The sequence below is a fragment of the Podarcis filfolensis genome, assembly GCF_964270895.1.
Source record: "Podarcis filfolensis genome assembly, chromosome: 10".
Taxonomy (NCBI): domain Eukaryota; kingdom Metazoa; phylum Chordata; class Lepidosauria; order Squamata; family Lacertidae; genus Podarcis; species Podarcis filfolensis.
This window is the reverse complement of record NC_139612.1, coordinates 8,953,212-8,979,741: the sequence shown is the minus strand read 5'-3', so window position 1 is coordinate 8,979,741 and position 26,530 is coordinate 8,953,212. Positions and strand designations below refer to the sequence as shown.

General features: G+C 43.8%; 1 protein-coding gene across 4 annotated transcripts in view; it reads right to left on the bottom strand.

Moving 5' to 3' along the window:
• LOC310744241 (uncharacterized protein) overlaps positions 1–17,013 on the bottom strand; it is a 55,830-nt gene extending 38,817 nt beyond the window's left edge. For all 4 annotated transcript variants that reach the window (XM_083575394.1, XM_083575395.1, XM_083575397.1 and 1 more), the window contains exons 1-2: positions 16,740–17,013; positions 16,478–16,605 (exon numbers count right to left, since the gene is read on the bottom strand). In XM_083575394.1, coding sequence (XP_083431520.1) covers positions 16,478–16,501 — 24 coding nt within the window. In that variant the 5' untranslated portion in view covers positions 16,502–16,605; positions 16,740–17,013. The remainder of the gene's footprint in view (positions 1–16,477; positions 16,606–16,739) is intronic.
• Positions 17,014–26,530: the final 9,517 nt, after the last annotated feature.

Below are 26,530 nucleotides of genomic sequence, written 5' to 3'. Positions count from 1 at the left end.
TTAGCAAAACTCTTTTAAGACAGAGTCTTTCATCTCTGCTGTCTTGTATGGATCAGGTGGTCCTGTTTTTCTTTACACAAACTATTTGTTTATATATTTAAAAAGAACCATAAATTGTCTTCTGGTTGCCGTAAACCTCGCAATTCCCACAGTTCGGCATTATTCTTCCTGTCCTGGGTTTACTAGGCAGACATTTTAAAGCGGCCCTATAAAGCAGAGTTCTCATTATCTGCACTTGTTCAATGGTCCATGGGGGAAGCGTTTAGTGTCTGAATAAAACATTGCACACAACACGCACTGATGCAAAGCCCGCAGAGACAGTTCGCATTGTCAGCTAATTAGATGTGTCGATTCACAGGGACTGGGCACAAAACAGCAACACACACACACACAAGACAAGGCCCTTCGGTATTCCTAATACATTCCACCCCTACCCCCATTTTAAATCTTCAGCTAAAGTGAAATAGAGATGAGATGGATAATGGGCAATGCTTATACAAACCCAAGACAATGCAGTTTTCAGATTTTCCTTCCTACAGTAAATCTCTCTCTCCCTCTCTCTCTCTCTCTCTCTCTCTCTCTCTCTCTCTCACACACACACACACACACACAGAGAGAGAGAGAGAGAGAGAGAGAGAGAGAGAGAGAGAGTTGCTGTATAATAGCAACAGGGAACAACACTCCACAATTCCAGGAAATATCTACAAGGTGGCAAATCACACTCACTTCACAGAAATCATCTAGAACATACCTGCACATTTCTCCCTGCAACTTTCTTTCTAGGAGGGCTAGAGACTTTTTAAAAAAAATAAAGCTTAGAGTCTGGGGCACCTACCCAGGGATACCAGAAAAGCCTTTGTGGTGCCTGGGGGCGCCAGGTTGTCAACCCCGTCTTAGGCATAGGGCTCCTGACCTATTCTTCTGCTTCTGGCTTCAAAATACACACTCATTGTGTCCTTACCAATTAACAGCTGCACTGGGCTAAAGGTAAAGGTAAAGGGACCCCTGACCATTAGGTCCAGTCGTGGCCGACTCTGGGGTTGCGGCGCTCATCTCGCTTTATTGGCTGAGGGAGCCGGCATACAGCTTCTGGGTCATGTGGCCAGCATGACTAAGCCGCTTCTGGCGAATCAGAGCAGTGCATGGACACACCGTTTACCTTCCCGCAGGAGCGGTACCTATTTATCTACTTGAATTTGATGTGCTTTCGAACTGCTATGTTGGCAGGAGCAGGGACCGAGCAACAGGGGCTCACCCCGTCGCGGGGATTCGAACCACCGACCTTCTGATCAGCAAGTCCTAGGCTCTGTGGTTTAACCCACAGTGCCACCCGCATCCCCTCTGCACTGGGCTATGGAGAGGTAAACCTTTAGAGTGGGTTTTCTCCTTGTCCCACTCCTTTCCCAGGGAAAACCTGCTCTTTAGCTCTAAATCAGAACAAAGGGTAATCCATGGAAAACCGAAATTGCTGTTTGCGCCAATTGAGCTTTTCGAGGGAAAGCATTGGGAGAATAAACCCTTTATTTCTCTCTATTTTCTGGAGTGTCGTGTAAAGTTCACATGCTCCCAGCCTTTACCTTCATTTCTTCAGCACAGGGCTCATATTCTTTAAGGTTGTGAATGTGTTAGGGCAGGGGTCAGCAAAAAAAAAATTCAGCAGGGGGCCAGTCCACTGTCCCTCAGACCTTGCGGGGGGCCGGACTATATTTTAAAAAATATATATGAAGAATTCCTATGCCCCACAAATAACCCAGAGATGCATTTTAAATAAAAGGACACATTCTACTCATGTAAAAACATGCTGATTCCCGGATCATCCGCGGGCCGGATTTAGAAGGCGATTGGGCTGGATCAGGCCCCAGACCTTAGTTTGCCTACCCATGTATTTGGGCATTAAATTAAATACACAAGTGAGTCAGGACTTCCTCTTGTTAATGCACACAAGTGTTTGTTGTGATACCAAATATCAGTACGCGGAAGAGTAATCCCATTAGTTTCTCAATCCCATTTTAATTTAATGCACATTTTTATGGAGGCCAGATGGTTTTGTTTATAGATCACACTGCAGCATCCTTCCAGCTGAAAGCAACAATAAAATCTATGCTGCTAATAATTCATAATTCTTATGAGCACCATAACTAAGGAAACAAAAGGGTTGGGGTTTTTTTTTGTTCATTGCTCATTAAAATAATGCCAAGTAGCATTCTCTTCTCACCCCGCTGCTTCTGTACTTCCTGCTCCTTCTGCACAGATCTCTCAAGAAAGATCCTTTCAGATATCTCAAAATCAGCCCAATTTATCTCCCCCTTTGCTGAACATCTGCTCAAGGCTTGTTTTGTTGTCCCTTAGAATATTTCCTCTTTGATACGCCTGGGGTGGTTGCTATGTTGCCTTTGGGCAGCTATGCACTATTTTGCCAGAGTAGTCTAGTAAAGTCGCTAATACTTGCTTCCTATGCTATTATACAATTATTCAATAGAAGCTTCTTGGGGGCAGATAAACTAACCACGCTAAACTGCATTCCAGTAGATTAATGTCTCCCTGTGTTTTCCATCGAGGGGGGGGTGTTTCTGTGGGATACCCAGCCTCATATAACCAACACGCTTACTTCTAATTATTACATGAAGGGGTTAATACCATAGAGTAAGCTGTCTGAACAGGCTTAGCTAAATCCACTCCTATGCACCTTGAGAGGAAACTAGGTAATCGAGCATTTGTTCCCCTTTCAGTCTACTTGATAAATTTACCATGTGAAGAGGCTAAGCTGGTTGCTCCAGTTTAGCCTAATGTCTCGCACTAGCCATTTTTGTATTCCTATACCAATAATTTAGGAACTTTCACCACTTTGGGACTTATGCTATGTTTTACTACCTGCCTGTGCAACCTTTCTGACTGATGTATGGAAAAGCACATGAACCCGACCTTTGGAGAGTTTGTTAGTAAACCACTTTTAATGTACTAAATCGGGGGGGGGGTCCTATGCTCGGGGAAGAGGGGACTATTTTGGAACTCACTTGGAAATGCATATTTTAAAGGTCTAACAGCCTCTATTTCCACCTTCTACTTTGTTGCATATTTTGTGATTTTAAATCTCTGCTGGCATTCTCTCACCAAAGAGTATTTGTTCCAAACTTGGATCTGGGCATCCAGAATTTCTCCTTTCTATATACCTGTTTTTTTCCTTGCATCAACAGGTTCAAGCTCAACATACCTAGCAAATCCCCATCTTTCAGTGTCAGCTGTCTTGCATTGCAATAGCAGTGATCTATATTCCAGGCTTGTTGTCAGGAAGAGCACAGCGAGGATGGTAAAGCAGCAAGGATATTAAAGTAAAACTGAAGTACAGCAAGAATGCTTAAAAATAATCACATTTTGTTATTAAATTCATTGAATTCAAATAAAAAACTTAGCAAACCACGATGAATGGAAAAGGTTTTTTCCCTCTCTTTTTCTGACCACAATGATACTGATTCAGTAGGTTCCTGCTTATTTGCCGATTCTGTACTAAAAGGCTTTTGGGGTTGTTGTTTTTTTCTTATATTCAGGTGATTTATTGTGTTTCCGCGAGCTAAGATGGAAGAATCTGAACACAGTTATTGAGAGACCATGACACCTTTTGACCTCGCCATGTCAGCACAAAGCCATTCAACGTGCTCCGAGTTCAAAACCAATTTAAAGTGTTCAATATTCTTTTTGCCTCCTGAACCTTGCAGCTCTTTGGTCAGCAGTCTGCGGTGAGGGAAGGCTGTCTGCTTCTGTCAAGCTGTAATTGGTAGTTTCCAAAAATACATATGAGAGCCATATATCTCCTCCGAGCTGAAGAAAACTTGTCAAGATTGATTTACCGTGGCGACGATATTAAATTGGAAAAAAGAGTGGCCATTTGTACATGACGTATGACGGCAGTGTATAAAATATTTAATGATGATGCCACGGTTAAGCCACAAGAAGGAACACGCTATTTACAACAGTGGTCTCTTTCTTTTTCCAGACTCATTTGTCTGCTAAGGAGCTCCTGTTCATCTGCCACAGAATTCCTGAATATTGCATAGCGTTTTGACAAATGTTCTACACCTCTTTTCCAAATTCAGGTGCTGAGTGGGCCATTTTGGCTTCACTGTAGCCCCAAGGTGAACCATAAGTGAATCCCAGTTAGGGACAGATGGACCTGCCAATTTGGGGCTTCTTATTTTCTCATTTTCCAAATCTTAAATTTAGTTCTTCACATTTCTACAGCAAATTGCAGGGTTTTTAAAAAATAAATAAATAAATAAATTCCTCATATAAATTCATCTGCATTTTAGTGAAAATTTACCCTAATAAACATGGTTTTGTCTGCCATTTCAACCTATGTCCACATTTTGCAAACAGTTTCCCTAAAAATATGGCAATGTTGTATGAATTTGTTGTTACTAACAGATCCATTGGAATGCAAACTTTTCCTATTATGTGTATTTTTGCAAACCTTGTTTGATCAGAGGAACTGCATTTCAAAATGTGGATGAGGGTGAATTCCAAAGCATGGCTGAGTTCAGGTTCTCATCTCGTTTTGGAAACTGTGGATTTGAAAGATTCTTCTTGAAATACAAACTGAATCGAATCTCTTGCCCAGTTCCTTAAACTCTCAACATCCTTCTGTGCATTCCAGGAGAAGATCAGCAGCGGTTAACCAACTTTTATAGGGACGGCCCTACCATTAGGCAGACTGTGATTCAGGGTTCCTTTAAAGGACAGCGACTTGTTGAAAATTTAACTTATTGTTGTTTTATTTTTACTGAAGGAAGAGGGGCTGTGGGATCTCCTGCCTCAGTGGCCAGAATTACTTGAATTGCTTTAGATCAGGCATCTCAGGCATCCCCAAACTCGGCCCTCCAGTTTGAAAAATGCATATACAGTGGTGCCTCGCAAGACGAAATTAATCCGTTCCGCGAGTCTCTTCGTCTTGCGGTATTTTCGTCTTGCGAAGCACGGCTATTAGCAGCTTAGCGGCTATTAGCGGCTTAGCGGCTATTAACGGCTTAGCGGCTATTAACGGCTTAGCGGCTTTAAGAAAAAGGAAACAAACTCGCAAGAACTCGCAAGACGTTTCGTCTTGCGAAGCAAGCCCATAGGGAAAATCGTCTAGCGAAGCGACGCAAAAACCGAAAAACCCTTTCGTCTTGCGCGTTTTTCGTTTTGCGAGGCATTCGTCTTGCGGGGCACCACTTACTAGGTTAAAGTATGTGTGTGTGATGCATATATTTGTGAAAATAGAATAGAGGATGTACATTATGGGCAATTGCTTGCAGGAATATGCACGTTGGCCTAACTGCATATACAGAAGTGCTCATTAGGAGAAATTTGCACCAAAATGGTAATGAATCTTCATGAGGGTTAAAAAAGCAAATCAGAAATTGCTGCAGACTGTAAGCAAGTTGAAGATTGGAAGAATGAGAAACGTAGAGAACTGAAATGGACCGATTCATCCATTTCCTAGCTGCACTACATAAAATAAAACAGAGCTGGCCGTCTCTGATAGGAAAAAACAACAGAATTCTCTGAGGAACTGAGGACCTCTAGCAGTGTGATTCTATCTAACCCTAAAGTTCAGGACTTAAATGTAATTGCTAAAACAGCTCCACAAGGGGGGTATCATCAGGGTTAAGAAGACCCAAAGGTAGAAGGAAGGACATCTTTTTTAAGAGGAAAAACCCTAAATACCTCAATGCCGTACATTGCCAACACCTCAATGAAGACCATGTGGGTTTAGCGGCCATGGAATACTGACTAACTGATGAAGGAGAGAGGGACACAGAAAGTTGGGCAGGAGGGACAATGGAATAGAGTGGGTGGAAACCTCAACAGAAACACTTCACGCTGCAACATTTTGTTGTAGGCCCCACTTGTATTTCAGAAGATGCACTTGCCTTTCATACACTTACAGTTTTGAGCACATACATTTCCTGCATGCATTAAACACTTGAACACGTAAGATTTCTCTTGACTCCCACTTGTACGGGGTCAAGGCTGCTTCTCCTCAGTCATTTTTTTCTATTAACCCCCCCCCCCCAGTATATCACAAATGAGGAAAAATTGTGGTAAATTTTTTAAGCCCACTTCAGGCCCTACTGCAGACATGAAACATGCTGGCTCCTAAAACAACCAATGGCTTGCTTTCAGGGTAATTAATTTGAAACAATTCATTTCGGCACTGACAGACTGAAATAGCTATTGCACAGTTGTCTCCAAGATTCTGCTTTTTGACCTTAATAATAAAGGCAATGCTTTCATAACGAGAAGAAAACAATATGCCTTTCCTCTCTCTTGCTGAGGTGAACCAGCTACACACACACACAGAGGCAGATGCCACATTTGATTATACATATGGCATGGCAAATTTTCCTGTCTCAGAAGCTGCAGCACTGCTGATAGAACATGAACAGATCTTCCTCCCGGCACCTTTCTGATAAGAGACATCGCTATGAAATTGCCAACTGTTTTCCATCCATCACAATCAAAAACCTTTTAATTAGAAGGATGCAAGTTCAGCTGCCATCCTGTCTTCTCTCATTTATCTTCCATCGCCATCACCACGCCTTTCAGGACACAAATCCTTCCAAGGTTGGTTACAAGAAATTAATAAAATCACAATCCCACCCCCCCGCAAAAAAAACATTACAACTCATTAGGACTGGACTACTGCCATGCAGTCTATATGGGGCCTCCCTTGTGCTTGATCCAGAAGCTGAAGTTAGTGCAGAATGCGAGACCAGGGATGGAAGCCCCCCACTATAGAGAAGAAATTAAATCACTGTAAGAAAAGAAAAAATCGCTATGTACAAATTGCATAGAAAATTGATTTGCTCTCCAGTGGCATCTGGTATTGCATGTTTATAACACATTCAAAATGTACGGAGCCATGTCACGGATTGGTTACAATACCATCAGTTACATAAAATGTTTAAATTAGATAGGAAAAAATGGTTTTCTGGACCAAAGCTCAAAATTCAAAAGAACTATTACAAAACAAAGAGAAACTTTTCTCCAAAATGTAGAATCTGTTATTAGATTGGGAAATAAAAGACAGTTTGTAAAAGCCTCAATGACACACTGGGCAATAGATATAGGTCACAATATCGATTTTTAACCTCTGGGAAAAGCTCCGGAAAAGTGATTTGAAGTTAATAGCATGCTATTCTTTGAAGGAGAACTACATGAAAATAATGTACAGATGGTATTTAACTCCGAGTAGGCTTGCTAAGATGTATAAGTCTGAATTAGATAAGTGCTGGAGATGCAAAGGTGTAAGAGAATATTGGGAAATGATACATAATGAATTAAAAAAATGTTCAAAAGTACTCCCCCCCCCAAAAAAAGAGTCCTTTCTGTTGGGGAGAATTCAGACTGAAATTCCCAGGTGTCAAAAGAGGTTATTTATGTATGCCACTATTGTGGCCCGTGTTTCGTTAGCCCCAAAATGGAAAACGAGCAAGGTCCCAACCAAAGAAGAATGGCAACTTAAGTTAACAGAATATGCGCAGCTTGCAGACTTAACATAAGAGAACAAGAAGAACATACGTTTAGAGATTGGAAAACGTTTGGATTTGATATCCCGCCTTTCACTTCCTTTAAGGAGTCTCAAAGCGGCTAACATTCTCCTTTCCCTTCCTCCCCCACAACAAACACTCTGTGAGGTGAGTGGGGCTGAGAGACTTCAAAGAAGTGTGACTGGCCCAAAGTCACCCAGCAGCTGCATGTGGAGGAGCGTGGAAGCAAACCAGGTTCACCAGATTACGAGTCTACAACTCTTAACCACTACACCACACTGGCTCTTATTGACTATATGGGAAATAACTGTGCACAACTGAAAACGCTGGCAGGATTAAGATAAATTCAACAGTGTAAATACTGAATGGTTTAGTTTATGTAAAATTTGCAAGGATTTATGTTATGTAAAATGAACCATGGAAAGAAAAGAAGGGAAGTCATTGCTATTTTAAGGTTGTTTAAATGACTATACTAAATTGCAAAACAGAAAATTTAATGAAAATTATATATGTTCAATGCAGGATTGGTGGTTTGCTGATTGTTTATGTTGTTGTTTGTAGTACAAATGTGTTTGTAGTGTGCACAGGGTAGATAAATGCCAGGAATGAGGTGTGCACCTTCGACGAGGCACCACATTAAAGACATGCTTTTGAAGGGTGAATGAACTAGGTCTCCAAGGACTGAAGCAGGCATATAGAAAAGTGATGGTGCATAAATATAACAGGACCCAATACAGTGGAACTGGGGGTCACACCAAAGGCCATCTAGCCCAACCCCCTGCAATGCAGGAATCACAGCTGAAGAGTCCCTGACAGATGCCCGATCCAATTGCTCTGCTTCAGGACCCTTTGCCTATTGCTTCATTACAGAGGTCAGAATCCTCTCACATTCCATATTTTTGTACTTGCATTGTTGTATATAAATCAGGTACTTTTCCATATTGTCTTCTAAATGGAGAAATTGATTGTTGGTCTTGTGGAGAAGTTAGCATGCTTGTCTTCAGGGTAAATGACTTAAGAGGAATATTCATAGGAAACTGCCTTGGACAGTGTCAGGCATTGACCCATCCACCTCAGCGTCGTCTACACTGACCGGCAGCATCTCTCCCGGGTTTCAGACGGGGAACATTCTCTGCCCCACCTGGAGAGGTCATCCAGGATTATGTGTGAGGATGGGGATAATGCAAAGCAGATTGTCTAATCCTGTGCTATGGACACCCCTAGATTTGGGAATCTTCTACTGCATTTCAAGGGACATTGGGATTGTCTCCCTTTGGAAATGGGGCTGAAGAAGAATGATCTGATATAAAAACATGAACTCCAAAAGAGAAGATTCACCTGCAGACGGAACAGCAGGTGCTTCCAAGTTCTGAAGAAACATTGGGGGGGCAAGTTTGGCCCAGGGTCCAGGTGGGTGGGTTGCCGTGGGAACAATGACCTGCCCTCCTTTGTGACATCTCCTGCTTCTCCCTTAAAAGCCACCAACTACAGGTGTCCATTGTGGGTTAGTGAGGAGCAGTAGAGAGGTTGGAGAGCAGGAGATTTAGAGGCTTTGGTTTGGATTTTTGATTCTTTGATTTTGATTTTCTCATTTTGGCTGTTATTTTATTCATTTGATTTTTCAGATCTGATTTTAATTGTTTTAATTTTTTATTTTAATTTGTTTTTGTTTTTGGGTTGTTCTTTCTTTTTTGGGTTTTTTTTGCCAATCAGCCCTGCAGGGAGGCAGGGACTGTTTGAATAGGAGGCAATGCGCTCAGTACCAGGAATCCTGGAGGAAGGCAAAACAAGCGGACTTTTACTTCGCGGGACAGAATGGTAAGTTTGTGGGGCCCCATCCTATTCTTTGCCCCATCTCTTTCTCCCCAGAACAATTCCCGTAGGGTCATTATCACGTGCTGCTGATAATGCCAAGGTTGCAGGCTCGGTCCCTGAATGGGACAGCTGCACTGCCCGCAGAATCCTTGAGTCTAACTTCCCTAAAGGGGGGGGGGACTGAAGTGGTGACACCCCCCGCAGTGGCTATTCCAGGGTCCCCTCTTAAAGGGGTTTGTATATGGGAGCTACTGGCCATACACTGAAAGGTTGTCAGTGAAGCGGTTTACAAGAAGGTAAAACAATGTAGGTGTTGTATGTTGACAAGGCCTTGTTCCTGTAAGCACTCACGCTGCAGCATCCTGCACTAACTGCAGCTTCCAGGTCAAGCATAATAATAATAATAATAATAATAATAATAATAATAATAATAATTTCTTTATACCCCGCTTATCTGGCTGGGCTTCCCCACGTACAGTGCATGGCAGTAATCCAGTCTTGAAGCAATCAGGGCCTGAACTATGGTAGCCAGGCTCTCTCTGTCCTGAAATGGCAGGAGCTGGTACCTCCTTTCTCTCCAAGCCCTGAATGCTCTTGGCTGCCTCTTTGCAGCTGTTATGAAGTCCTACAGTTCATTCAACTGCAGAAAGAGGGAAGGAATTGGTAGGGATGTGCTGGCAATTCTCTATTAGGCTAAAGGTATTTCTGTTCTGCATCACCTCTTTTAGGCTCAGGAGACTGAGGACCTTCATGAGCATAAAAAAGAACAATAAAGTGGCTGCGCTGGACCACAAGGAGGAGTCTTCTGAGACTCCAGGTGAGGAAGTAAACCCTCCCGCGCCATTTTCGGAAGGGCAGGAATAGGCTAGGGGGGCAGCTCAGGGTATAGGATTTGTGGGGGAGGGAAAGCTAGTGAGAAAAAAAGTCGAAAGAGCCAGACTGCTGGATCTGGCAGGAGGCCGAGGCAGCTGATAGGACAGGGCTAGGGGACAGTGGTCAGCTAGAGGGCCACATTCTCTTGTGAGCCACATTCGGGGGTCTGCAGGCCAAGATTGGCCCCCAAAGCCTGGGGTTTGCCACCCCTGTAGGAGGAGTGTAGAAGCAGGGAAATCAAGGAGAAGATTATTGCAACAATCCTGGAAGCTGCAAAGGGACGAACTAACCTGTCCCCATGTCCTTCTCTTGTTGCAGCTGTGACAAAGTTATCCCAGATCTTCCCAGAACTTGAGGTTAGTACTGGGGGAAACAAAAGAGGAGGGAGTGGATCCCCCAGACCCTCTGCCTGCTGACTATGGTCTTTGCCCCCAATTCTGCAGTGGCGTGTGTCCCTGGGGTGTCAGGATGATGCCAGAGGCATGTCCTGCCCTCTTCCCTGGTGCTGCCCTTCCACCTCTGCCCAGGAGGCTGCAGGGCCCATGGAGGTCCTCTGGGGCAAGGGATTGGGCCCAGGCCTGAGGGAGGCCAGTCTTTCCTGGCTTGGGCCTGTTTGGGGGCTCCCTTGCACCCGTCAATGGTGGGTTTTGTAGTTTCACAAAAGGTGTCTCATCCAGCTTTCTCTTTCCTCTGCAGAAGGCAATGGCCCGACACCGGTCCCGAGTTCGGCCAGCACCTAAGGAAGGTAAATGAATCTCCACACCTTGGGGACTTTTCACTTAGTAGCCTTATGGTTCATGCCCGAGAAAGACCTCCCAGGCCTTCTTGTTGTGCCTTGCAGGCCTTTTTCACTTCACCTCAGTAGGCAGGGCCCTGACTGACTCCAGCTACAAAAGCTGAGGTGGTTGGACCCTTGGGTTTGGGTATAGTTTGGCAGGCGTTGTTGAGAGAGGCTGTTAATTCAGTCTCTCTTTTTCATTCTCTTCCAGAGGACATCATCGTCGAAGATCTTGAATAAACCCGGAGGCAGGATCCAACTCTGGGCACAAAGGGGAGCAGCTCTAACCCCGCGCTGCACAGTCTCAGGCTTCTGATGAAAGCGGCGAGCTTCCAAAAATTAAAAACAAATTTGGAATTGTAATTGGCGGAGTCTATCGGACCATTGCATCAAAAGTGAACTTATTAAAATTTGGAGAACTGCGGGGCGCAGAAAGAGAGTCCATCCCGGCAGCTGGGAGAAGATGGCATATGGCGGAAGGTTGCAGGAGGAGCAAGGAATTACTTCATGAGGAGGAAGACACCGGAAAGCCCATTCCTGATTACTTTTGGAGTATGTGGCGTTTTCTTGAGGCTTCCAGTGGACTAAGCCGATAAGCGGACTTTGTTCAGTGATTTAAGACAGTGTTGGAGAAGGAGATTTTGGCGCTGGGACGTCTAAAATTCACCCCCTTACCAGCATTGTTTCCTGAGGAGGAAGACATTGGAAACCCTGTTCGCTATTGTTGCTGGAGTTTGTGGTGCTTTTCAGAGGTCGTCAGTGGATTAAGCCGACAAGCGGCGGAAAAAGAAGAATGCAAATTGGATTACAAATATCTTCCTTTTAATGTTTTAATGTATTTATATCTTGTTTTTTCAGTCGTATTCATTCAACTTGCTTTTATTATTGGCTGTTAGCCGCCCCGGTCCACCCTTGGCTGGGGAGGGCTGGGGTATAAATAAAATTTATTATTGTTTATTATTATTGTTAGTATTATTATTATTCCTCATATACAGTAGTTTGGTTTTTCTGCTCTTTGTTTCCTGTGGGCTTTCTTTGGACGCGACGGTGTAAAAGACAAAGAAAACGAAAGTGAGTGTAGTGAAGGAAAGGTCATTTCTGTGTTTGCTGCCATCGTGTGGGACGGGAGGGAATTTGACGTAAAAATAGAAAGCTTGGACTTACGACCCCTGGAGGTCGTCAGAAAATTACACAGAACAATTTAAGACCCAAATAGTATTTTGGGGCAAAATAAACATCATGTCTGGGAAAAATGAGGAAAAGGGAATAGGCACCCCAGGGGAAAGACATCCCTCTAGGCAGGAGAAAAGGAAGGAGGGGAAGGAGATCAGAGACTAGGAAAGTTTAATGGTGGAAATAAGGAAAGAATTTAAACAGAATGAACAATATATGGAGAAAAAATTATTGGAGGTACAGGAAACATTAGATAAAAAACTAGAAGCAGTCGTGGGGGAATTGTCAGGCAAAGTAAAAGACCTTGCAGTGAGATCCAAGGCTGTGGAAGACTCAATGAAACGCACGCAGAAAGAATTGAAGGAGACAAAGAGGGAGACAGAACGGGTTGGAGGAGAGGTCATAGAAATTAATAAAACGCAAGAAGAGATGTTGGACAATATAGCCCTTTTGGAGATGAGGCAAAAACAATTGAATCTGAAATTATCTCAATAAAAAGAAAAACATGAAAAAAATTGGAGTTACGTATAAACAACTTTTAAAAGAAGAACAAGGACAATTAAAATTGAAACCATATGAAGAACTCCAACAGGTTTATACTACTTGGTTACAATATCATCAACTATATGATAAATTTAATTCCGATAATAAAATTGGCTTTTAAAAAGAAGAAGCAAAACTCCAGCTAGAACTTCTAAATAATTCCAAATTAATTTGTCAAAAATGTATAATTTATTACTTGAATGGGAACTTAAAGAAGAACAGATTAAAGAAATGATGATAAGGTGGGGGCAAGATTTTGGGTACGCAATTTCACTTGATCAATGGGAAAATCCACCTCTCCCTGCCTTCCTAGTTTGGTGCCATCCAGCTGTTTGGAAATCAACTCTCATCATGACCATAGTGACTGGGGTTGCTGGGAGTTGGAATCAAAAACATCTGGTTGGCAGCAGAACAGAAAAGGCTGCGACAAACCACCCAAACGCCATGCGCGCACACACACACACATGCATAGTTGACTGCTCCTTATTTCTTAGTCCTTATTCTCAAATTTATACCTCATTTTGCCTTCTGTACTATAAGGCTAGTTGCTGTGAGCAAAGCAAAAAGCAGTGTTACAACCAGGAATTGTTCTGTTCCTGAAAATTATTTTAATTTCCATTGTTTTATTTTAATTTCCATTGTTTTGAATGTTTCCCCTGTAACTTAAACCTAAACCAAGTGAGGAGTAAACACGAGGAAAGAAAACCCATTATAATTTGAGTCACCTGGCAATCCTATATAATTACTAGCCAGGAAAACAGAGCAGACCTTATATATAAAAAAACCCCGAAATGTACAATGGGGATGTGAGTGTGTGCATGGGGGAAAAGAATGCTGATCTCACAGCATTTTAACCATAATGGCACTTTTCATTTTTCTCAAAATATCAGAGCAGCTGTGGCTCAAACAACAGCCTTCACCACCCTCTTTGGACTGAGTGGGGAAAGGGGTTTTGAAAAGCACAAGTTATTACAGAGCACTGTGCTCCAAATGTAGCCTTAAAGATTGGATCGTTTCAGGCCCCCCTCGCCCACGTTTCTAAAAGACTACACAATGTAGGCATCTGAATGTTAATGACACATTAGGGCAGTGGCTTGGAATTTGATACACTACAGATGTCATTTCTGTGACAATGCACCTTCTATTACATAAAGAGGCCGGTGGCATTTTTTGATTCTTGACGATTTTTGATCCCTAAACCAAAAAGGCAAATTTCTTGAGGGTATATATAGATATTTCTATATGTGCACCTCAGGGTATACTATATGCTTGTGAAACATGGACCACTTATAAACGCCATCTCCAACTCCTTGAAAGATTCCATCAACAGTGTCTCCGAAAAGCTTTACACATCACTTGAGAAGACAGGCGAACTAATACCAGTGTATTGGAAGAAGCAGAGATCACCAGTGTTGAAGCAATGATTCTTCAACATCAACTTCGTTGGACTGGTCATGTTGTGCGGATGCCTGATGATCGTCTTCCAAAGCAACTACTCTATTCCGAACTTAAAAATGGAAAGTGTAATGCTGGTGGTCAACAAAAGAGGTTTAAAGAAGCTCTCAAGGCAAATCTTAAAAAATGTAGAAACAACAGGGAAACACTGGCATGCAAGCGCTCCAATTGGAGAACAGCCTTTACCAAAGGTGTCATGGGCTTTGAAAACACTCGAATTCAGGACGCAAGGGAGAAACGTGCTAAGAGGAAGGCACACTTGGCAAATCCACACCGTGATCAACTTCCGCCTGGAAACCCCACTGTGGAAGGATGTGTGGATCCAGAATTGGCCTCCGCCGTCACTTACAGACTCATTGTTAAAACCATGTTTATGGAAGACAATCTTACTCGGCTACGAGTGATCGCCAAAGAAGATGATACAGTGGTACCTCAGGTTAAGTACTTAATTCGTTCCGGAGGTCTGTACTTAACCTGAAACTGTTCTTAACCTGAAGCACCACTTTAGCTAATGGGGCCTCCCGCTGCCGCTGCGCCGCCGGAGCACAATTTCTGTTCTCATCCTGAAGCAAAGTTCTTAACCTGAAGCACTATTTCTGGGTTAGCGGAGTCTGTAACCTGAAGCGTATGTAACCCGAGGTACCACTGTATATATTTCTATATGCAAAAACTATGTTGTAAGGCAAAGGAAGCACTAGCAAAATCTGATTTGAGTAAGGGGGGGGGAGTAAAGGACACCTGGACAGTTAAGTCCAGTCAAAGGCAACTATGGGGTTGCAGCATTCATCTCACTTTCAGGCCAAGGGAGCCGGTGTTTGTCCACAGACAGCTTTCTGGGTCATGTGGCCAGCATGACTAAACCACTTCTGGAGCAACGGGGCACCGTGACAGAAGCCAGATGGAGTGAAAACACTGTTTACCTTCCTGCCGTAGCGGTGCCTATTTATCTACTTGCACTGGTGTGCTTTTGAACTTGTAGGTTGGCAGGACCTGGGACCGAGCAACAGGAGCTCACGCCTTTGGAGGATTCAAACCGCTGACCTTCTGATCAGCAAGTCCAAGAGGCTCAGTGGTTTAGACCACAGCGCCACCCATGTCCTTTACCTTTTTTTGTTTGAGTACTCCCAAAGAAACCCTTACCCTCCAACACTCCTCCAATGAAAATAGGGATGTCCTATTTAAATAAATATTATTATTATTATTATTATTATTATTATTATTATTATTATTATTTTACTGTTTATACCCCACTCATTTGACTGGGTTTCCCCAGCCACTTTGGGCAGCTTCCAACATACATAAAAGCATAAAACATTGACCATTAACAAATTTCCATATAGAGGGCTGCCATTAGATGGCTCAGGGGTCGGATAACTCCATACTCTCCAACATTTCTCAGATGAAAATAGGGACGTCCTGTGGAAAAGTCTAGGATCAAGTAAGAAACCAGGGCGGCTTCTTTAAATCCAGGACTGTCCCTGGAAAGGAAATCTGCTGTACAAAACCATTGCCTTAGCCAAGTTGAAGCTCTTACAGTCCCCCATGGAAATTGGTGAGATTTAAAAGTGCTTCATGTGAACCAGATCATGCTCTATGCATTTCCCTATGCGCAGATCCTGCAAGAGGCGGCCGCTGGTTTTCAATGATTTCCTTAACTTAGACCAAAAGCAATCCCTGCTTTTCAGATTCACAAATCGTTTCTGAATAGCCCGTTTCTGAATAGCCAGTCCCTTTGACAAACAACTCTAATTCGTATTTGTGCAACTGCAAATTGCATGAAATTCATCCACTCGGCTGCAGATGCTTATTTCAACAGTTTGTTAAATGACCTTTGGGAAAATAGCTTCTGATACTACAGCATAATTCATTCTGGAGAACCATGTGGTGCTCTGTATTATTTATTAGCGAAATGGATTATACGCAATAGTTCCCACATACAATTTGATAGCTCGAAAGCCAGCCAGAGATAGGCTTTCCCTAAGCTTTAGTAAGGAAATTGTCTTAAGAAAGGGGCAACCGTAAGGGCCCAGAAAGGCTAAATCCTGGGTCTTTTGTGCCAACCCCAGATCTGCCCCCTTTCATCCCTTTTAATTATTTTAAAAATCTTTTCTCCCCTCCCCCAAAGCAGCTGGGGGCACTGCAAAGAACCCAGTCACTCACAATCTTAATCTTCCCAGAAGCATGCAGATATTGTGGGATATTTACAATGCAGACAAACCAACGATTCATGTTTTGCTCGATAGGCACATGATAGGAATTTTCTTGTAAATTTGCTATAGCGAACTCTGTGAGAGACACAGATATATTCTCTTACCTGCCTGGGCACATCCCAGCCCATTTCTTCTCTTCCTCTTCTTCATCGGATCACCGAACCAGAAATGTGAAGAAGAATCTGCATGCCAGTCCTCAGACCCCATTTTAAACTGTATTAAGGTGGAAAATCTAATAATTAAAAAAAAAAAAACTGTATTAAGGTAGGTCTTGGTAACTGAATTACCATTTTAAGCCTGCCTTAAAGCTGCTGCACCCGTTACTCTTCAACCGGTATTCTGAGCGAGTAAATCTTGTTTTTTTACCATTTGCAAGATGGTGTGATTGTTGTTTCATGGGGAAGAAAAGGAGGAAATATCCAGAGAATCCAGTCTGCCTTCAGGGGCGGACAAAGGGGGGGCGGTCTGCCCCAGGTGCCACCACAGTGGGGGGGTGGGCGACAAAATTATCAAGAACAATTACTGCCCTGCCCTCTGAGGGGTGGTTTGGGACCCGCCGCTGGGCTTCCTGGGTCCCGGAAAGTTGGCCTGTGTGAGGAAAATGAGACTAGGCCGAGTAGATTAGGCCTGGCCTTGCCTTCGCCTCGCCTGCTGCACGCAGCTGATTGGCCAGCTGTGTTGGGGGCGGGGCCAAGGCCAGGCCTAATCTACTTGGCCTAGTCTCAATTTCCTCACACAGGCCGACTTTCTGGGCCATTGGGGAGGCCTGCCAAGGCGCCGCTGCCTGTCCCATGCACCCCCTTCGGGCCCCAATCCCCCTCCAGAAAGCCTCTGCTGCCCCCAAAAGTGGAGCACGCAGGACAGTGGCAGTGGCGGTGCCCTGTTTTGCCCTCTTGTGGCGCCAGGAAGAGTCAGTACCCTCATTTAGGAAGCAACTGTGTGATGAGCTTAGGCATTTTGATTGCTTCATGTTTGAAATCCGGCAGTGCCGTTCGTTTTTCTTAAGATGAAGCCATAAATCAGGAGTGATAACTGTCCCGTCTTTATCTTCTTGTGGCTTTTATGCACCCAACTTAACCTCTTCTTTCTGACAGTTCGGTGCCTCACCTCAACCGTTATTCTACCACATTAATTAACAGTTAAGCTATCAACGCTTTGTACGTCTTCATGACAACCCCCTAAAGGGCTGGAAGCAATTAGCAGAATATAAAACTATGAGAGAGAGAGAGAGAGAGAGAGAGAGAGAGAGAGAGCACATGCATTGGAAAGGGTAGACAGATTAGCTATCAGAGAGGGAATAATATGGACAAGCTTCTTTTATTTCAACATATGGTCCTTCTGCTATTCATATTGCCGGGGGAAAGGATGCACATTGAGAAATAGACATGCTTCCTGTCACATGCGGAAACCAAAAGTGGTCAACAAGAGATCAGACTTGCATAGGGTTCACTGGGATCTGACCAACTTAAAAACGTATATTCAAATATTGCAATATAATCAACTATTTCAAGCATTGATCTATTAGGAGTATAGCAAGAAACTGATAAAATGTAGCTGGCTACACAGTTAGGGGCAGTGAGAAGGTAGATTTCCAGGAACATTGCAGTGAGAAATATATGCTGTGTTTCTTGACTCCATGTATCCCACACCCTCCCAGTTTTGCAGGGACAGTCCCGGAACTGAGAAAGCAATTATGGTTTCTGATTTGATCCTGGAATGTCCCTGCGATCTGCCCTGAGATCTTGTGATGAAGGGTGGTATACAAAATAAAGTAAATAAACAAATATTTCCCCTGCCAGAGCCACCGCCAACAAGCTCAGAGAGGAGGATGAGTGGTGGCCGTGAGGAAGCATCCTCCAGCGTGGCCTCTCTGTGGCCTCTCCGTGGCCACTGCTGTGGGCCTCTTCCCTTGGGCAGCTGGTAGCAAGGAGGAGCAGCGGCTGCCACTGCTGAGGCCCAACCCAGCATGACCCACTGGCTCTGAGGGGCAGGCAGAGGGCAGGGCCGCCCTGGGCTGGAAGAAAAGTGGATCGGAGCGCAATGAGTCTTTGATTTATTTTTTTAAATGTTTTCTGCGTCCACATCTAATCTTGGCTCTTTCGATCTGGCAAGAGGCCGAATCTGAGAAGAGATTTTGTTTTCAACTGTGTGCCGAGGAAGAACTCCGGAGTAGAATTTTAATGGCGGAGACTGGACATGTGAGTTATTTATGGCTGCCGCTCGTACGCTAGTCCAGGGATCAGCAAGGCTTACTGGGCATGGGCCGGATCACTCCTGCGGAGATCCTCCATGGGCTGGACTGGCGCAGCGCGGTGCCGGAAATCGCGTTTGGGCACGTCTGTGGTGCTGGAAATCACTTCTGTGCTTGCCCAGACGCTGAAAATTGCGCCTGTGCAGAAACAATTTCCAGCACCACGGACATGCGCAGACGCAATTTCCGGCGTCTGGGCATGCGCAGAAGCTATTTCCGGAGCCGTGGGAGAGTCCCCGCGCCACGCTGCACCGGTTTAGTGCAGCGCATGGGGACTCGGCGAGCAAGTGGCTCGGTTTGGGGGTGGCTCGGGGGCCAGTTAAATGGCCTCTGCAGGCCGCTTCTGGCCCATGGGCCTTAGGTTGCCAACCCCTGCGCTAGTCAGTAAAAAATGGAAGGAATGGAATGAGACCTTGTCCCATCCAGATAAACACTGCAAAGAACTGAACAAGGGAAGATAGTAATTAATTCTCCCAGCACACCAGGTCTGAAACAACAATGTATATGAAGGACTACACACGTGAAATGGATTTATATTTATAAGATGTAACAGAGGTGCTGTTTGTAAGGAGGAAAAAAATGTGGTCAGCTGCAAGAATGGACAACGACTAGTGAAGGATGACAACTGGACATTAAACAAGAGATGATGCAGCTGTGGGAGGAAATGGTCGACATATGTTTGCAACAGGAGCGGGAAACCTGATTTTAAGAAATTGTATTAAATTTAAGTAATTTGGTTAGATTTGTAATAATTTGGAAAATTAATAGAAATAATTTGGGGGGAAATAATCTTGGCTCTTTCTAAAAATTATTTATTTATGTGAGTCTTTTTAATTTTTGTAAATCTACCAAAGAATAAAATAAAATACAATCGGGAATGGGGGTTTTCTCGGGGCGGTGGAGGGTGTGTGTGCCGTGTCCCATTGGTGTGTTGCTGGTGGCAGTCGCCCTTCTTCTGATAGGAAATGTTCGGAGGACATGACCAAAAAATGAGAGTTGGGAAGACTGAGAATTGTCCCATTTTCATCTGAGGAATGTTGGAGGGTAGGTATCCCAAAGCCAAATCTTGGCTGCCATTAAGTTCTGGTTGCTCCTGATTTACACATATGGAGGAAACAGCACAGATGCCTCTCTCTGAAAGCATATCCGTAGACCTAATCTGAACAATACTGTCAATAACCGAATCTTCTGTGCCTTTGTTTGTTCTTCCCCATTATTAAAGGCCACATTTTCATAGGGAAGGAAGGCGACACGTGGGACGTTGCCACTTAGGAGAAGTAAGAGATTGTTCATTTAAAGTTGCAAGCACAGGCATATTTGCTCTTCCACACACACACAAAAATGTATTTTGTACATTGTCTAGTACAGCAGAAATTTCAATAAGTAAATTGTATGATTGGTTACAGAGCTGGAAGAGAATGAACACTGATTCAGAATGAGAAATGATTCAATAGTCTTTATGGAGCCATTATTGCTGTGGAAATGAAGAATTATGTTGAGTTTATTAGAAGCAGCACTGATTTGGTAGTTTAACATAGTCGTCTTGAGTTTCTTCTTAATATAGGCAAATTCCATCTTTGGCAAAGCTGCAAGAGTCAACATAAACCAGAGGATGGGCATATCCATAATTGACAGCTTGGTCTTATGGGTCTCTTCAGACACATTACCTAACCTTGTACAGTGGTACCTCGGGTTACAGACGCTTCAGGTTACAAACTCCACAAACCCAGAAATAGTACTTCAGGTTAAGAACTTTGCTTCAGGATGAGAACAGAAATCGCACGGCAGCAGCACAGCGGCAGCAGGAGGCCCCATTAGCTAAAGTGGTACCTCAGGTTAAGAACTGTTTCAGGTTAAGATCGGACCTCCAGAATGAATTAAGTTCTTAACCCGAGGTACCACTGTATCAACACCATCCTCTGCTCATTCAGCAGCAATTGAACAACATATTAATAACACAATCCTATGCATATTTACTTAGAGGTAAGTCTGTGATGCTTTGACGCAACACTATTGCCATCTGGATAATTTCATTTGCATTATGAAAAGTTACATGATTTTAGCAAGAAGCTACAGCATATGCACTGATTGGAAATAATAATAATAATAATAATAATAATAATAATAATAATAATAATAATTTATTTATACCCCGCTGTTCCCGGTTTAAAAACTGGGCTCAGGGCGGCTAACAGCAAATATAAATCATTGATTAAAATGCGACTTAAAAACAACATAAAACAGCATAGAATACAACATAAAATGCAGCATCAATATCAATAAAATTCAAAAATTCAGGGGTCATTTTTTTGGGGGGGAACCCCGGTCAGTAGACACCGAAAGATCACCAGGGCTAACTGGCCAAGTTGGTCCTACTAGGGCCAGCAAGGAGGTGTGTGAATAAGAATTTAAATGTGGGGTCCCAGATAGGGTAATGAAGCAGTATGTCCACCCCAATACTTTTGCAGGTGTAAGCGGTATTGAAAGCAAGGTTATATATAATCACCCGATCATGAGCACAAACCAACATGAATGCATGATAAAATGATGTCTGAAAGGGCTTCAAGTACAGTTGTACCTTGGATCCTATGGAGAGAGTCAGAACTTACAGGGTTAAGAAGTTCTGAGTGATGTCTCACATTCTTGGAGGCGTGTTTAGAACACTGAGAGAAGTGGGAGTGTTCTGTGTCTCAGAGAGAGACAGAGTGAGCTGAGCCGGGTCCGGGAAAGGATCGAAGATGAGCGCTCTGTCGCCGGGAGAGTTATGATCTGTTGTTTTTCTACGAGAATAAAGCTATTTGTAAGATAAGGAAGGACACCGAGCGTCTGACTGATTTACTGCACACACGGCAATTATCGGTTCTGCTTCTGTCGCTGTGCTAAGCTCTGCTACACTGCAGCAGGAGGCTGCCCAGAGGGAACAGAGACACGCAGGGGAAGCGTGTGGGCTCCGGGGGCAAGCGAAGCTGCCAGTCAATTTCACCAAAGATCCCGAAAGCCTTGCGAATCAAACGTTTTGGCTCCCGAATGCCGCAAACCCGGAAGTGAGTGTTCTGGTTTGCAAACATTCTTTGGAACCTGAACATCTAGCGTGACTTCCACAGCTTCCAATTGGCTGCAGGAGCTTCCTGCAGCCAATTGGAAGCCGAGTTTTGGGTTCCGGACATTTTGGAAGTTGAACGGATTTCCAGAATGGATTCCATTCGACTTCTGAGGTACCACTGTAATGTGTAAAGTTATTGTCATTGCTACATGTTGCACCCACAGGATTCCTGTTATCCTTGCAGTCAATCACCAGCATGTTGAAAAAACAGTGGCTTCCAATCTTGGGCTCGGGCCATAAATGAAGCAATCTACCTCTGGGAATGAAAAGCTTGGGGACCTCGCTAGATTTCTGCATTTTCTATTGATAGAACCGAAGCGTGGCAGGTCTTCCTGGTGTCGCACAATAGCACTATTAATGGCTTCCTTTTCAGAGGCAAATCTTTTACAATTTAACACAAAAGACTGAAATAAGGCTCATTAAAATGGGGGGAAAGAAAGGTGGAGGAGGAAAAATAAGGAAAGAAGTTATCAGTGCTTGAAGTGGAAACATCAGGAGATTTGAATGTACGGCTCGTTCCATGAGTCGCTGGTGAATTTTCACTGCATTATCATAAGCCCCCTGCACACATAGATTGAGGAAGGAAAGAGGCTCCTGCGGAGGAATCTGGGAAGATGCCAAATTGTTTGAAAGGCAAGCGGTGAGGAAAAGGTAAGGGAGAGAAAAGGGGGAGAATGGTGTAATTGTCAGAGATAAAGCAGGTTTTCCAAATCGTTCAATATGATGCCTCAAAAGAACTTGTCACTTAAAACAACAGCGTTTTCTGGCAATACATTCTCAACGCTGACACCTGCTTTGCTGCCTTGACATTCCCTCATCTTTTACTTTAGTTCGGCGGCAATCTTTGCGTATCTGCTTCCTCTCAAGCTGAAGCAGAGACAAAACTGAGTGGGAAACATTGTGTTGAAGTCTGGAGGTTTGAAACCATAAGCTCACTTTCACATAGGTAGCGTTGTTCCACGTGAGATGCCTGCTCCTTAAACAATTGCACGCCAAGAAGAAATTCTAGAGGTGAAATCTTCCTTCTGTGTGGAGACACAGCAATGGGGGAGGCTGCGATGGCTGGAATTTGTTGTGCTCTTTGTGCAGTTTTCCAAACCATAACAACAACAACAACAACTTTATTATTTGTACTCCACCCATCTGACTGGGGTTCCCCAGTGGCTTCCAGTATATACAGAAACATAGTAATACACGAAACATTAAAAACTTCCCTATACAGGGCTGCCTACAGATGTCTTCTAAAGAAGAAGAATATCTAAAGAATACAGTGGTACCTCGGCTTAAATACTTAATTCGTTCCGGAGGTCCGTTCTTAACCTGAAACTGTTCTTAACCTGAAGCACCACTTTAGCTAATGGGGCCTCCTGCTGCTGCCGCACTGCCAGAGCACGATTTCTTTTCTCATCCTGAAGCAAAGTTCTTAACCTGAGGTAATATTTCTGGGTTAGCGGAGTCTGTAACCTGAAGCGTATGTAACCTGAAGCATATGTAACCTGAGGTATCACTGTAATTAATAATAATAATAATAATAATAATAATAATAATAATAATAAAACAACAACAGCAACAACCCTACCCAGCGGTGGATAAGAGTATTAAACAGAGCCACCAAGAGGTCAGGTTGCCAGCTATTTTTCAGGAAGCAAAACATGGAGGTGAAGGTTTAAGCAATCCCCTTCAAAATTCTTGCTAGGAGCACAGCAAGGAATGAAGGAGAGAGATTTGATTAAGTTCATAGAATCATAGAATCATAGAGTTGGAAGAGACCACAAGGGCCATCGAGTCCAACCCCCTGCCAAGCAGGAAACACCATCAGAGCACTCCTGACATATGGTTGTCAAGCCTCTGCTTAAAGACCTCCAAAGAAGGAGACTCCACCACACTCCTTGGCAGCAAATTCCACTGTCGAACAGCTCTTACTGTCAGGAAGTTCTTCCTAATGTTTAGGTGGAATCTTCTTTCTTGTAGTTTGGATCCATTGCTCCGTGTCCGCTTCTCTGGAGCAGCAGAAAACAACCTTTCTCCCTCCTCTATGTGACATCCTTTTATATATTTGAACATGGCTATCATATCACCCCTTAACCTCCTCTTCTCCAGGCTAAACATGCCCAGCTCCCTTAGCCGTTCCTCATAAGGCATCGTTTCCAGGCCTTTGACCATTTTGGTTGCCCTCCTCTGGACACGTTCCAGTTTGTCAGTGTCCTTCTGACAAACAGTGTCCTTCACTTTTAAAGGAGAACCAAATCCACACTTCCTCAAATGCTATGCAAACCAAAACACAGCCTTCCTTTGAAAAGGGCACGTCTCTGAATTTTGCAGCACGGTACTCCAGCCAATGTGTACAAAATATGTACAAAAACACATGCATAAAAAACGCACATCTTCTTTGTGACAATAATTGAAGATGCACTATACTAGGGGAATGGCAGAAATGGGTACATTAGGCACATGATGAGAAATCTGCAGTAAAATGTGGATGAATTTCTATTATTATTAATTTTTTTAAAAAAGCTTGCAGATTGCTGCAGGAATGTAGAGAACTGAATTTAAGGCTGAAACTGGACATGACTCTGACAGACCAGTTTGTTTAAACCTTGGTCTACCCTTATAGTTTTAGCAGTTCGAAAGCACGTCAAAGTGCAAATAGATAAACAGGTACCACTCCAGCGGGAAGGTAAACGGCATTTCCGTGCGCTGCTCTGGTTCGCCAGAAGTGGCTTAGTCATGCTGGCCACATGACCCGGAAGCTGTACCCTGGCTCCCTTGGCCAGTAAAGCAAGATGAGCGCCGCAACCCCAGAGTCGGCCACGACTGGACCTAATGGTCAGGGGACCTTTACCTTTACCTTTACCCTTACCCTTATAGTTTAGTTAAGGAGCAAAACTGGCACAGAATGCTGCACTCCGTTCTTCTTGTAGGTGATGTGCGGCATCGCCATGTGGCATCCTCTGGAAGTTGCCGGGCCACAGCAGAGCTCACTGGCGATAACACTTGCTCTGTGAGTCGCCATTTTAAATTTTCCCAGAGTAGCCCAATGAGGAGCACTACTTTAATTTCCCACAATGCTACCCAGCAAGAAAAGGAATTGTCAATGGTGGTTTGTTGTCGCCTGCAACTGATACCAGGTAATTCTGCAACTAGAGATTCCGCAACATAAAAATAGACCCAGCAGAGGACAGTGAGCCTCTAAAACCCAGAGCCAGACCGGGAGCTTCCTACATACTGATATTTCAACTCCTCTCCCCCCTCCATTGGGCTCCAATACCTGAAGTGAGTCTAGCTGGGTGGGTGTACAGTCAAACCTCGTCTCCTGAATGCTTCTGTTTTGGAACGTTTTGGCTCCTGAATGTCGAAAACGCGGAAGTAAATGCTCTGGTTTTCGAACATTTTTCAGAAGCTGAACATCCGACACAGCTTCCGTTTGCTTGCGGGAAGCTCTTGCAACCAATCAGAAGCTGCACCTTAGTTGTCGAATATTTTGAAAATGAACAGGCTTCCGGAATGGGTTACGTTCTACAACCAAGGTTTGACTGTACTCGGTTATGGAAATGGAGAGGGTTCAATTCTGCTTAGCGGTGCTCTACATTATGGATGATTTGGGGCCCAGTTTGCTAACACACAAGCAGAATTTCCTCTCATCAGGTATTTTGCAAGGCTGCCTAGTCATTCCAAGTGGAGAAGCGATTTAACATATTGCTTAAACTCAGGTGGAATCTAGACACATATAAAAAATGCTGTGAAAATGCTTTTTTTTTTAAAAAAAGAAGTTTTAAAAACATATATTGAATTTGCCATTAGCTCACCATCACCATCTAGTGTCACATTTGTATAATGCACTTAAAAGTTATATTTGCAGCTGTATAGCTGAGTCCTTGATGGCAGAAAGTGAGGAGGAATTAAAGAACCTTTTATTGAGGGTGAAAGAGGAGAGCGCAAAATATGGTCTGAAGCTCAACATCAAAAAAACGAAGATCATGGCCACTGGGCCCATCACCTCCTGGCAAATAGAAGGGGAAGAAATGGAGGCAGTGAGAGATTTTACTTTCTTGGGCTCCGTGATCACTGCAGGTGGTGACAGCAGCCACGAAATTAAGAGACGCCTGCTTCTTGGGAGAAAAGCAATGACAAACCTAGACAGCATCTTAAAAAGCAGAGACATCACCTTGCCAACAAAGGTCCGTATAGTAAAAGCTATGGTTTTCCCAGTAGTGATGTATGGAAGTGAAAGCTGGACCATAAAGAAGGCTGATCGCCGAAGAATTGATGCTTTTGAATTATGGTGCTGGAGGAGACTCTGGAGAGTCCCATGGACTGCAAGAAGATCAAACCTCTCCATTCTTAAGGAAATCAGCCCTGAGTGCTCACTGGAAGGACAGATCGTGAAGCTGAGGCTCCAATACTTTGGCCACCTCATGAGAAGAGAAGACTCCCTAGAAAAGACCCTGATGTTGGGAAAGATGGAGGGCACAAGGAGAAGGGGAGGACAGAGGACGAGTTGGTTGGACAGTGTTCGCGAAGCTACTAAGATGAGTTTGACCAAACTGCGGGAGGCAGTGGAAGACAGAAGTGCCTGGCGTGCTCTGGTCCATGGGGTCACGAAGAATAGGAAAAGACTAAACAACTAAACAACAACAACAGCTGAGTCCTACGTGAAGAGGTGTGGCACCAACCATTCTGAGTCCCAGTTCTTCTCATGTGAGCACAACAAATGATCTGAAACCAGATGTTTTAAAATTGGGAGGGTGAGAGGTTTAAAACTGAGAAGAGCACAGCATCAATTGAGAGCAGCACAGAGAAATT